Raw genomic sequence first — 15,116 nt, forward strand, 5'->3', positions numbered from 1 at the left:
GTAGAAATAAAATATTAACAAAACCACATTCTTTGATTAATTTTAAATAGAATTTACTTTAGTTGAATTTTAATTTAAGACTTAATTGCAAAGATATATGATGACAAAAATCAGGAATATGCAAAAAATGATGGCCTTCATTGACATTTTCGCTGAGGAAAAATCGTCTTCAAATGATCCCAGGAATCTGTCTTTGAAAGATGACGGAAGATAACTGGGACACCCTATATATATATATATATATATATATATATATATATATATTATTTATATTAATTAATAAAATATAATATTTTATATTTATTGAAATCACTTAATAAATACTCTTCACGTTACAAAAATCTCGCGCAAAGAATCTCTTCAGTAGCTCGCGGCTATCGCATAATTTCATTGTTAAAGTCTCTGAAATTTTTTTTAAATTCGAAAATAAAAGAGCGCGTTAATAATCGAATGAAAAAGACCAAATTAAACTGGGTTAATATACTCCCTTTATGCGAAAATGTCGATATATCGTGATCCGCTGTGTATGTGTGGCCGAAACTAGGGATCTCGATTTATCGTGCTCGTTTATCTATATCAATGGTTGAGCAAATCACGTAATATTTATCCCTTTGAGGAATTTGTTTTTGCAAAACGTACACCTCTCTTCCTTCCATCCTCTTTCCATCCAAAAATATTTTATTTATTTTCCGTGAAAACATACGAAAGAGGAAAGAGAGGAGCGCAGTGGTGTGCGAAAAATTTGGAAAATGATACAAAATTCGTCAAATAATTCGATTGCTTCCTGTATAATTTCGTTTAATTCAGAAAGTGCGTGAAATTAATGGAAAACGCTTTGTTGCTGATTATTCTACTCTTTTCTCGTACTGTGATAAGAAATGAACTCTAGGGTAATCAGGCTCATTAGAAATGCAAATTAATACGGCGGATTTTCTCCAGAGAGAAAAACTATCGCAGTTGATCTCTAGACACGCTCGCTGTCTTTTTTTATACTTTTGTCAATTCTTTCGTTGGATTGGAAACTAAATCAGCCAACGGATTCTCTACGGAATTGCATATATTCCAGGTGATGGTTGAATATACCTATCATAGAATATATTTAATAAAATTATTAAAACTTTATCTCTCATGAAATTTTTATTGAAATTATATTCAAAAAATAAAGAGACTCGTCAATCGGAACTTCCGCTTTGCGCGATGATGATAAATGCATCGCGAGAGACTCAGTTGTACAATAATTGGCGTAGCTGATGTGCTCCAAAAGATTATCCGCGTTTGCATATTCCCGAGCTTTCATCAGCCATGCCCTTTTTTCACCCTTAGCTTGTCCCTTTCGATGTCACACCTCGTTTTACCACGCGCCGCGATAACGATGGGAATCAACGGATGAGTCGCATAAAAATTCATCAATCAAGAAGCAAGTCCACGAACAATGTGAGAGGGAACACTTTGACGGGTTACGGTCACTTCCACTAGATTTAGTTCCTATACTCTGAGTGACGTTCATCATCATGAATATCGTATGTCACGGCGATAAAGTCGCGCATCGATTTCACGCGTAAAAGCATTTCGCGCAGAGAAACGAGCAGAAGAAAACGCGAAGAACGGCTTCTTCCCGATTTTAATCGTATCGTGATATTGTATTTATAATTCAACTGAAATACGTATATGTATATCATTTGTACAATATTTTTGCATCCACACGAAAGAATTTGCCCTAGACTAAACACTAGAAACATTAGAAACATTTGAACATTAAAATAATTATTTTATTAATAGCTAAAGAATCTCATTAATTAAATAATTTAAATCGTATAGCTAAAGAATCTCTCATTAATTAAAAAATTTATATCGTATATTGCGCAATAAAAGGAGTTTTGATATCGACAACAATCAGCGGTGATGATCGGAGATTATTGCTTGCGCGATTGTTATATCGGTGTTTTTCTTTTTTCGACGAATCTGCATAAAAATACCGGCGGCTATGGAAAAAAACGCGCTTAATATCACAAACGACAAGTGGATCAACGGGGCGCGCGTCTATATTTAAAGGGATAAACGCGGCAAATTGTCCGGATTCATACCGTCCCGTGCTATTGGCAGCTGGATCGGAGCAGCTGCCGCTGTTGAAAAGCAACGGAAAAAGCCGGGGTATAATTTAAAATGCAGAATCACGCCACGCTTTTATGTGTATATCCCAAACGATTGCCTCGGCAAGGCCAACAGTTTTGCGTGTTGACCGATGCGAAAGATCCATATCTCGTCGTATTTATTCGCGCATTTTCGCGGACGCAATCGTTGCATTTAGTTTTATCAATTATTGGGAATTGTTTAATTATCCGTGAATTTTTTACGCATCCATCGGGAATATAAAAAATTTTCTCTTTGCCTTCTGCGATTTTTTTTATATTTTTAATATGATATTTTTTAAAGAAAGAAATAAAATGTAATAAAATACAGTAAAAAAATATTCAAATTCTGTAAATGGCATAAAATGTTGCAACAGACAAAAATAATTTGAAAAATTTGATTTGAACACTTGTGGTTGTATTTGTGAGATTATTATTATAGTATAATATAATAGATTTACGCGTTTGCGATCTTCTCGTATTTATAATCTTTCGATCGATCAACGATCATATAATTAAATCGTGCCGCCAGCGCTCTATGATTGATCTCTCCACATGGATAAATGATAGAAATTGTTTACGCATTTCTGTTGTTGATTTATCGCAAAAGTTGCGAGTGAATCGCGTCGTTTGGTCGAGCACGATGCGACGCGTTTTGTTTTCGCTGCCGGAAATGGCGTTGCAAATGTACGAGATTGAGGTGGATTCTACAGGGAACTGATAACTTCGTGATATATCTATACATAGATACGATATCAAGGGAACCAAAACAACGCTGTGGTCGTTGATTTTCAGAATAGGACAGGAATTCCGTGACTGTCATAAACGTCGCGGTCAATAATAAGGGTGCGATACAAGAGCATAGCGCGTTTCAAATTATGTGTATTTTAAATTACGTACATTTTAAAAACAGCACGCGAGTAAGGATATTTGCGTGTCGAGCGAGAATATAATGAGTAGCGTGTAAATTTTAATGAAAGCAACAATGTCATTTGAGATTTTCAGGATGTCGCTTAGCATAACGCAAAAATTTTAATATTATATTAATAATTGTGATATAATTTATTAATAGTAATTTTAATACATACTAAACTGACATTTTATTTAAAATAATTCAAGTAAAATGATGTGTAATAATTCAGTCAAAAGCTTATCAAAACCAAATAGAAACTGAATAATTAAAGATTAATTAATTAATTGTAAATAAAATATTTACATTAGCTGATTAAATCTAATGTTAATAATTGTTAATATGTTATCGCTTAATTAGTTGAAATGCAATATATTTTAGCGCGTTATATTCCCAATGTGATTCCTGTTTGTAAAGGAAAAATTCAAGAGAAAATATATCTAGAATGGGAATCATTGAAAAAGTCAGTTATGGTCGCGTTAATTTTTTTCGTACAGTAACACGAGCAATTTAACATTTTTTCTCTTCTTTTCTTTAATGTAAAATTAACAGATTTATGTTCTGTGCATTTACAAAGAAATATCCGAATTGCATCAGCGAAAACCTCAACTGAAAATTTCACTATTCACAAGTTCAATTGTGCAGTTTGGTGCTCGTTTCATCGAGTCGTGAAAAAGCGCAATGAATAGTTGGCTGATGTCCAAGTTCTTTTCTTTTTTATTCTTTTTTTATTTTATTTTATAGCAAGCCAGAAAATACACAGGATGGAGCTTCCAATTTTAAAAGTTTTTAGTATTTATGCCTCTCTCTTTTAAAAGTTGTAATTTATATTTTTATTGCTCATTAACGTATTTCATTTATTCACATTTTTAATTATTCACATTAAATATGTCAAACATATAACATATATAATATAATGTTTTATGAATACTGTATGAAATAATAATATTAGTAACACTATAAGATATACATCATTCTTCATTAAGTAAAAGAAACTAATGAGAACGTGTTATATTATATTTTATACATTGATGAACTGTGTCTAGAATGCATTTAAAAAATCTGACAATGAGACACACTTTACACAAATTTTCTTCACTTTACAAAAGATACGTATCATCTTTCATGCATAATCATATTTAATATGGCTAATTCACGAGTGTCAGTGGCACGTTGGTGTTTAAATATCTCGCAGATATCTCCGAGTATTTGTGGACATCGTAATGGAAATGCTATCGGACGTCCATGTTTGTGAATGCCGTTTGAATGCACGTCGTGGTCGTAGCGCGAGCTAATGACAAACTGCCGACTACGTTATCGGTCGTTAAATCCATTACGAATAGCGATGATTAATTAATACGACGATGACAATTAATTGGCGAGTCATCCATACGTAGCGTATATATTGTTAAAAGTAACAGAAACAGGATTTTGACTTGAATGAGAGGAGCATGAATATGAATTGCGTCGGAAAAATATACGTGAATATTTTCTACGAATTAAATAATATAAAAAATATATATAAGAAAATAATCTAAAAAATTATAAAATTAAATTAATAAAAATGTTTATGAAATTTACGCATCCGCGTTTTGGGCTCTTATTGCTCGTTTCTTAAATTATCATGTTGTTAAATTAATAAAAATTATTAAATAAATAAAATTAAGTTAAATAGAGAAGGTCCAGACTTTTTACGAAAAAGATCGATCTAGAAAGCGCTTTAAAAAGAGCTCACTTTACAATAAAAGATCCGTAACGTACATACATATAATCGTTCGAAAAGATTCGTAGTTATTGCGTCACTAGAAATCGATTCGCAATAACCGCAGGCGATGCGAAAAACGTTTCATCTCGCGTATGGTGCAGGCTCGCGATTTTACACAGTCGAACAGCCACGAAAGAGTCGTCAAAAAGTGTCAAACCGCCGCTCTCTACAAGCATACCAAGAATGAACTTTTCAATAGTCCATATTTTGTTCCCGTCAGCCGAGGGTTTCGCTGACGAAACGTATATCTAGTACCTATTGTAGCTTTGAGATTTTCCTAGCTAGTGTTTGGTGTATGGACAGACTTACGTGTGTTGAGAATTTTTGTTCGACACGTCCAGACGAGAAAATCCATCGATACATCACTCCTGTAGCCGTTTATTCAAATTGTGGTCGTGGAAATAATTATTCACACCGAAATAATTATTATGCGCACCGTTAGACGATCTTTCGCTAACTGCTCGAACATCGAAATTAAATTTTCCATTATCGCCACAGGTGGTGTTGTGCTATCATAGGGATAGCGTGAGGCACGCATTCCTTAGGATATGTATATATATATTTTTTTTCGCAAGTACAGGCCTAACTCAAAATTCTTTGGCGCTTAAACACTGAATATAAGTTCGTCGAAAATAATCTTTTTTAAATATTAATCATTATTAACTAACACTGCAACAATTTTTCAATAATAATATTAATACTGGTAAAATTATTTAATCTTTCAATTTGGAGTAAAAAATTTTTTTCTCACTTTAAGATTAATTATATTAATTTAGAAGAGTACACATTATACGTAGCACAATAATTAAATTGGATATTAATATTGTAATACAGTATTACATGATTATAACACTGTACAAATATTAATTTTATCCAATACTTTTTGTACACACAGTACACGCGTAAATTTGCAATAACGAGACGTATTTTGAAATTACCATAAAATATATCGATCTAATGTATTATAACGATGTGAAAGTATTCATGTTATGAGATAGATACTGATGAAGATATCGTACCTTACATTTATGGTGATATTATACGGTAAATTACACGGTAACCCCGGGTAAAACCCGGGGACTACGCCGGAAATTTGTGGAAGGTAAACCATATGTCAGGCGCATTCCGTGCTGGATTAATTATTAAAGGCTTTTTGTTGGCGCGTAATAATTCGGTTTACATTACCGTCACGTTACTTGATCAATTACAATTGTTTGTTTCCCGCTGACCGCGCGAGATATGTTACATCGTTATAAATGCATTTGATCGGCATAATTTTCGTAGTCGCTGCATGTTTCATATAATTATTTATAATCTAATAATTCACGAGAAAAATTGAAAGATTTTTTTCCCCGAAAACATATTTCACGTTTCAATCGCTTCAATCGAGCTTATTCCGATTTTCTCTTCATCGAAAGAAACAAAAATGATATGCTTTACATTATCAGATACTAAAATATATTTCTCTCTCTGTATTTGTATTTTTTTTTTTTTTTAATTTTCTTCTCGTTTATTCAGGAGATGAGAAAATGTAATGCTTATCTACGATTGGGGAGGAAGTGAATAAATGAAATACGTATCAGATATCTGCAGAATCATCACTTAGCCGTAAGATCTGGCGCGAGAAAGATCGCTCTGACATTAATACATCCCGTGTAAAATGGAAATCCGCGCTTTCTACTTCTTTCAACAATGGCGAATGTGACATTAATAGAGCGGCGAGGATTTAGAGAGAATCCTTTTCTCCAAATCCCGGATGGCTAATGGCTCCCTTTCCCCCTCGTTCTTCCTTCCTTTACGGGATTTCGATTTCTGATCGGATTCCGAAATGTTTCTCCTCGCATGACGGTGGGCGCGCGTGCGATGCTCCTCGATAGAAATGTCCTCGCGCAAGATTTATATTCTATGCGCGGGATATGCGTTATCCTCCCCGTTGCAAACCGTAAACACGAATTGCGGGGGATATTTTACATTTCCCATCGTGTGCGCGCCATCTCGTACCTTCGCGACATGTTTGACAATCTCGATGGGAATATCTCTCGGAGAAAGGTTGGATTGGTTTCGCTATTTTTCACAGAGTTTATTTAACCTTTGAGCACTATACGGTAGTGGCGAAATGCATTTATATACCGAGAACTCCCGTATCATAACAGAAAACTTTTAGTGTCTGAGTAATAACTAAAAGAAATTTGTTTCACGAACAATATTGGTTTACGCAAAGCGCACGTATTTTTAATTATGTAATTGTATCGAATATTATTCTATTTAAAAATCATGTCTTGGTATCGGTTTGAATTTTTTTCAAAATTCACGAAACCTGGGTATTTTATATCCGACAAATTTTTTCCGACTGAAATTGTATCGAAATACATACACAATTTTGAAAGGAAGATATTCTACAAATCTTCAAGCAAGTGCTCGTTCACCTGTAGTCATCTCGGAAAGTTTATTAAGATTGAGGAGCTTAAATAATACATTTGAACGCGTTTTTATCGAGCGCGCTTTTTTATTTCGTGTATTAAAGCATTCTTATCCTCGTACATCTAAAATGCGAGCGACCACCCACCATCTATCCGGGAAGATTACTCGGACTTAGGTAGCTCAATGAAACCGCGCGAGGAGTTGTAAAAAAGTTTATTCCGGATAGACACTACCGGACGTAAGTAATTGGTCGGCGGGCCTGCCAAACCGGATTTATCGGTCGCTCGACAGGACTTGTTCGCCGGTCGAGCGTCGTTTTTCCTCGCGTGCCATTCAGATCCGGCTGCTTCCTTATCCCGTCGTCGCAGTCTCAACACACACACACACACACGCACGCACGCACACATTCACGTCCGCCCGGAATTTCACCCTCGGGATATTTTTCTCCCTAGTCACGTCCAGCGAGCTGCGCATCGCAGCGTCGCGTCTTTGTGCATTTTCCCTTCCTCCTTCGCTGCGATCTTTTGCCATTCTCTTCTCCACTTCTCTCTTCCCTTTGTTACCTTCTGCTTCTTCGGGTTTGCCAGCGACGGAGCTTTTTGCTCGTGCTTTTCTCTCACGTTTCTTCCCGTCTCGCAACGTCGCGAACCGGATCCAACGGGGGTCTCAAAGGTCTCGCCGACGTTCTCGAAATATGTTAACTTCTCCCATTTTGCTGGCTCCACATCTCTCAAGAGCGGATTTATATATAAGCATGTGTAACGTTAACCGAGAATCTTAAAAAATCATGGAAATGAGGAAAAAGTATCAATATTTTTATCATTGAAAATTCATGATATCTTATGCTCTTCAACACAAATCTATTTTTTTGTTTTTAAGGATGTTTCGTACCTATCTCTTCAAAATATTGAGAATTTAATGACAATTGTACAGAATGTCCTTACACATGTTTAGAATCTTCAGCACAATTTTTAAATCGATTCACTAAAGCGTTCACAAGTTATAAGCATTTTAATTTGCACCGAATTAAATGTGTTCTTATGGGAAACATAATCACGTCGATTCAAATGACAAAAACACATGGAAATAATATTCAGAATTTGTTTAAAATTTGCAAAAGTTTAGATACAGAGGAAATATTTGGTCAAATAATTTTATAGTATTAATAAGTATTAACTGATTAAAAAGATATTAAATATAATTCAATGAAGTTGGCCATATCTGTCGCAAGGCGAAATTCTCTGCCAAAAGTTAATCATTTCGATTAGCAAAATTCGGAATATTTCAATAAAAACGCAATAAATATTAAAAAATACATCTCTGTATTGTAGCTAAGATCAAATTATAATATTCCACACAATTTTTCATACTCAAAATATACCAAAAGCGGATATATTCAACATTGATTTTTAGCAACTTTTTGCTGAGATTGTGCATACAAAACATCCTTAATATCTGGTAGAATTTGAAGATATAGAAGCTTTCACAATCTCTTTTAATTTTAAATTGTGTGTACATGTGTGTGTATATGTGTGTGTACGCCTAAGGATCTTTCATATTCGGTAACAGACTACCTTTTTTTCTTGACGCGCGATACTCTGCGTATTTTTTTATCAAATCTCATCTCCTTCCACGCAATTTTCACAGACCTGTTTGAATTATCTTTTTACAGTATATCTAAATTAAATATCCCGCAATAATTTTCCTCGCTCCTTTTTTTCTTTTATAAAGCTTCATTTCAGAGAACATGTATCATAGGGTTAATCTGCCAGTGTGTCCTTCCCTTTCTCTCTCCCTTCTTTCCTTGCCTATTCGTTCGTCTCTTCTCTCTTTTTCTTTCCTACGATGCTCCTCGCGGCTTGAAAACTGGATATTTACGTCCTAGTGCGCTCGCAAGCCGTAGTTTCCCCTCTTTTGAGAGGAAACGAAATAAAGAGTTTCCGCTCGGTTCCCCCGTAACTCGTTCGGCTCCTTTCCGATGTTCCTGCACGCTCTATGAACCCGGGCGCTTATTACATCAGCGATTTTTCTACGAACCGACAAAGAGGAAGGGAGAGTGCGGTCTCTCCCTTTGTCGCAGGCTCCTTATTTGCAACGTGTGGGAAAAAAGTGGTATTAACGCTGATTAAAGAACTTTTCTAAGCGTTTACGCTTTGTTTATCGAGACGCGAATTGAATGGCGAAAGGAAATTCGCAGCAAATTTGCTTTTTGCTGAATCAAAAGCAATATTAATCATCCTACTTTCTCTTATAGCTAGGAATTACAAAATAGCGAAATACTATAGAATAATACATATAGAATAATACATAGCGAGGAGTATTATAAAATAATGAGGTATAGTGAAGTATTACGGACTAGCAAAATACTGCAGAATAGCGAAATATTACAGAATAGCGAGGTACTGCAGAATAACGAGATACTACTGCAAACTAGCAAAGTACTGGGGAATAGTATCGCTTCAATTTTAAAGTCAATATATACGCGAGGTCTTTGATGAGATTGGTTATGCGAAACTGCAGGAACAGAGTAAAGCAAGAGAGTACCAATATCAAACAGGAGTTTCTTCCTTTCCTCGTTCACGCTTTATTTATCAAAATAAAAAGGGAAAAGGGACGAGATCCTCCCTTCGTAGATATCCTATGCTCTCGTCGATACGCTCTATAATTATACACCGAGTGGAATGCCCCGTGATGAACTTTGCTCGTGAACTTCGCGTTACTGAAGAACGAAACGATCCTCGTAATTTCTCGCTTCGTACAACGTTACAGGATCCAACGATACCTTGCGAAAAAAAAGATTATAGCGCTACGGAGTAAAACCGATAGAAGATGCGTGCAATATATTCATAATAATTTCACCCATCGTCAGTTTTTGCCGATTTTTCGATTAAAACGATAGACGGAAAAAATGAAAAAGAAAAAAAAACAAGAGGGTTGCTGCGAGCCTTTTCGTGCGCTTCATTTATTTTGTTTATTTATTACACGCTAATGTGTATCGAAGCTGCGCTTTGACCCAGGGGAGAACGATGCTTTGTGATTAAATGAAAAATATTTTCCTCTCGTGAAAAATCGCGTCGAATCTTTATGTAATAATAATTATACAAGGTTTTTTATTAGATATGTACGTGTACATTTGCAACAGGGAAATATTATCGTTGTAACAATTTCAATATTTACAAGAAAAATACAGAATTATGTATGCATTTTAATCTCTTGCTTCTATAAAATGCTATGTTTAAAGCCAAATGAATTCAATAATAATTTGTTATTTAATTTCCTCTTTATTTATTGTTACAGAGGAAGTATTCAGCTCGAATAAAGCGCTTTGGTTTTCTCCGAACGGCAACAAATTAGCCTTTGGCTATTTCGATGACTCGAATACTCCTATTATGACCATACCGTTTTACGGATATCCCGGAAGCTTAACTTTCCAATACACCTCGTCGATACCAATCCACTATCCTAAAGTAAGTATTAAAGTAAATATTAATCTTATATATCACTGCTCCTCATTGTTTTCATTATATATGATAGAAAAATATTTTTCCGATATAGTTGATTTTATTTTGTAGATTTCGAATTCACGTCGAATGTCATTATCATTTTTATGGTTTTATCGGAAAATTATTCGTCGTATTTAAAATAATGCAATAGCTCCGTGAGTTAATTTAAATTACAAGCACACGCGAAAGTTTAATTTATTTTGCTGCAAACAGGTTATTTTATGTATCTTTTCTGCGATATTTTTTCATGTGTAATATATTCGCGAATTACATGTTCGTTAAACATTTTGCATCTTTAATATTTACCGTTTCAATTGATTATCTCCCCGTGCGAAGAAGCGTTCGCGCTTTTATTCGGGAAAAATAAAATTGAATTTCTCGCAAAACATAATGTCACTTTAAAAAGCAGCGATTCCCTACGTTAGACGCTCTCGGAAACGTCTCCTTTACTTTGTCTCCTCGCGAATCTTCGCGTCGCGTTGCCGTCGTCCGAGATATGAAAAGCCTTCTAACCGAAGTTTACATCCTGAAAAGATGAGAGGAACGTGAACGTGGCACCTCTGCATTTTTCAATGTCTTTTCATAACTCGCGATTGACGTCAACCGCAAAAACTCTTGGCATGACGTGAAAAATATCCGTTGTTGATTCAACCTTTTGCGTGACATCTTTGTCTTCGAACGATGAACCGCGAGATGGAAAATTGCTCGCAGACAAGAGTAGACAAGTGAGTCAAAAAAATGGCATCTAATATTGAATAGAAATACTTCTACTTGCATGCATAAGTGTTTTTGCTGTTTCCGTCAATTAATAAAGTTATACATTTAATTCTTTTATAAAACAATCATAAAATGTGTACATTTAATATTTTAATATTACAGAAATAATTATATTTGTTGATTACATCGTAGACATTTCAAAATTTTTAAAATTTTTTAAATTGTCGATGATAATAAAAGATTAAATATTTAAACGAGAATTTTATTATCCTATAAGGCAGTTGCTACGAGAATCTTTATTTCTGTGATACATTGTGCGCGCAATTAAAATTTTTAAAATTGTCGTCGATGATTATGAAAGATTAAATATTTAAACGAGATTGAATATATGAAAGATTAAATATTTGAACGAGATTAAATATTTAAACGAGAATCCCATTATAATCTCTAAGGCAATTGCTATAAGAATCTTTATTTCTGTGATTTATTTCTGTGACATTGTGCGCGCAATTGATGAAACGGCGAGATGAAAATCGTAAGATTATGACAAATACACTCTCGATATTTTTTGCCGTCACGTATATCCAAATAAAGTTCACGGCGAAATCGATTTCTCTTCCAGAGAGCAATAGAATTCAAAGTTTGACGTACAGTTTTATTCCGAGTGCCACTGCCGTCTTTTAGAGAAGCGATTCTATAAGTACATAAACTTCCAGGCCTCTTGGATGGATTAAAGTCACGATCTCGTCAGTCCCGAGTGATTCATTTCGCTTGACGTATAAACCGCCATTCTGTCATTTCCGCAGAGAAAAGCATTAATGTACATTTATTTGGATTTCTTCCGTTTGAAACTTTATTGTGCTTTAAAGCTCATGCTTTAGGAAATACTTTAATGGGAGTAAACTTTATTTATACCCGAGTCTTGTTAATTTTATTCTGTTTATGATAACTACCGTGTAAATGGAATCGTATAAATGTTTTACTCTAGTCAAATATAAAATGTACGAAAACGAACGAGCTTGTGTTTTGTAAATATTCGTATCGACGCAGAATTTCATATTCTTGAAATTATAATAAAATGCAAATATGTATTTGAGAGACTCGAATAATTTGATTTTACGATTCGCAAATAGGTCATTATGTGAAATAGCTCGTAACATAAATTTACGCCATTTGGAAAATGCCAATATTATCGACAAAGGCATTAAATACGAATATACGAAATTTGCATCGAGTTCAAAAATTTCTGCGTTTTATCGAGAAATATGTTTTATCGACGTTATGCTTTCCTTTTTAATTAATGCATAACAGATAATAAAGTGATACACCCATATATTATTTATATGTACTCTTGATTTGGATATCTATATAATGTTTAAAATAATAATATGATATTGTGGTTTATATATATAATAAAAGTAAATAATATAAAACGGAAATTTTAAGGGCAGCTAAATAAAAGAATCTTAAATTACATGCATTGCTTTTCGAATAGCGTGAACCATAAAGTATGAATCAAATATATACAATACGAGAGAATTTCTCATAATAATAGTGGCAGAATTTTTACAGAATTTTATATCGCAAATTTAATTATGTTAAATTTGCGCTTTTACTATACAAAATTTTTATCAAAAAATGAAATGTTTCTTTCGGTTATTAAATAGATGCTGCTTTGCTGAAAGTTAGGATGTGTGTATACGTGTGAAAACTTTTATAATTTACTAAAGCATAATCAAGAATCTTACTTAAGTTGCACACAAACAAGACAACCGCGACTCGAGCGGAACCACGTTACTTTTTAATGAAGCACAAGAGTAATTTTACTCGTCGGTAAATTAATATTAGTAGAATATCGTGAAGTCAAACAAACGAATAAACACTGCGAACAGCAATTACATGTCTCCCCATATCAAACAGGATTGTCATTAAAACTTTCAGTATTAAGATTCAGGATTTCAGATGCACTTAAAGTAATCAGTAAAGGAACAGCTATGGCAAACAGAGAATCGAAGATTTATGTTTCCAATTTCATTAAAACACTTTCACACGTAAACAGCCTTGCAAACAACAACTTGACGCACTTTACAAGAAAATTGCATTTTCTTGTAAATATGTATATACGTAAATGTTTTTAAATCTTACGCTCCGCAAAACTACAATATTTTACTCTCAAAGAGTCAAACTATTCAGTTAATTAAAACAGTCAATTAATTAACTAGTCAATTAGTTAAAACAGCTAAAATTTCTTTCAATATTGATATCTAAAATCTCTTAAATCTCTTTATGTAAAATAATTTATAAAAAAGCAATATTTTCTTGATAAATGCACTTTATTAGTCACGAATTGATTGACTCTTTTTTATTGGTAATTGTACTTTTCTCCATTTATTTTATTTCTTTGGTTATTTTTATCTTTATTGGTATCGACCAACCTTTCACAAATGTTTTTCCCGTTCCAGAGTGGCACGACGAATCCAACGATCAAATTATATTGCGTCGATCTCCTGATGGTGGTGCAGGGTAACGTGACCTTGGTGGAGATCGAACATCCGCCAGAGCTATCTACCACCGAGAGGATTCTGTCGGCGGTGGACTTTCCTACGGACAATCTCGTGTATGCGACTTGGATGAACCGCGTCCAGAACAGGGCGTACTTCCAGCTCTGCGACGTCGACAGCCTGCAACCAAATTGCACGATAGTAAGTACCATCTCGTCTTCATCGAGGGTGATCTTACGAACCCGGCTACAGGTTCATTCGATAATCAGTTTTGCGGAAACTCCGCTCTTTCTTTTCCTTTCTATTCGAACCCTCGCAGGCTTAATTTAGACGAGTGCTCTTTCTTTGATCGAACAATAATATTTTATTTAGTGTGCCCGCGATTCGTCTAATTTGTAGTTTTGCAGTCGAATCTTTCGCAATTTTTTTTTACAAAACTTTGAATTTTATAAACATTAAATAAATCGACAAAGATTTTACACAAGAAAATCCTCTAATAAAATTGATGACATGTTAACTTCACAAAAGATGTTTTTCCGTGAAATGTTTTTTTATATTAACGCAAATTAAATGTTATATCGAAAAATGTTTATAAAAAAAAGTAAAGGCGTCAAGAGACTGTAATTACTTTCACTTTACTCTTTTTCTCATCAGAGAAAAAAATAAATATCCCCCTTTCTGGATCATTTTATTAATTCTATATTAAAACTTGGCTTAGATGTTTGTGGAAAATACAAAGCTGATTTAATTTTTCAAAAATATAGAACGAATATAGAACAGATATGATATTGAAATTTTAATAGCCTTTTACGAACAAAGATTGGATTTGAATAAGTTGACAGAGCACAATTTTATTAATGAGAAAATATCTTGCTTTCAGGCGCTTTCGCACAGCGAAAAAAATGGCTGGGTGGAACAGTTCGAGGCACCCAGGTTCAACGAGGACGGTACGTCCTTCCTTCTGATTTTACCGCAGAAACAGAAGAACGGCAGCAATTGGCGACACATTGTGCTCGTTACGAATGCAACTAGCGGCAACCCGACCACCACCGCTCTTACATCTGGCTATTTTGTCGTGACGGAAATAATATCGTGGGATCAGGAGGACTCGTATCTGTAAGTTAAACGCAAATATTCCGTGCATTGCTAATTAAATGGCATTCTCAATTT

General features: G+C 34.4%; 1 protein-coding gene across 6 annotated transcripts in view; it reads left to right on the forward strand.

The window, feature by feature from the left end:
• Positions 1-15,116, forward strand: part of LOC105257952 (venom dipeptidyl peptidase 4) — a 317,166-nt gene that overhangs the window by 273,223 nt on the left and 28,827 nt on the right. For all 6 annotated transcript variants that reach the window (XM_011268909.3, XM_011268913.3, XM_011268910.3 and 3 more), the window contains 3 exons: positions 10,523-10,692; positions 13,908-14,147; positions 14,827-15,062. In XM_011268909.3, coding sequence (XP_011267211.1) covers positions 10,523-10,692; positions 13,908-14,147; positions 14,827-15,062 — 646 coding nt within the window. The remainder of the gene's footprint in view (positions 1-10,522; positions 10,693-13,907; positions 14,148-14,826; positions 15,063-15,116) is intronic.

This window comes from Camponotus floridanus, unplaced genomic scaffold (genome assembly GCF_003227725.1).
Source record: "Camponotus floridanus strain SB8 unplaced genomic scaffold, Cflo_v7.5 scaffold100, whole genome shotgun sequence".
Classification (NCBI taxonomy): Eukaryota; Metazoa; Arthropoda; class Insecta; order Hymenoptera; family Formicidae; genus Camponotus; species Camponotus floridanus.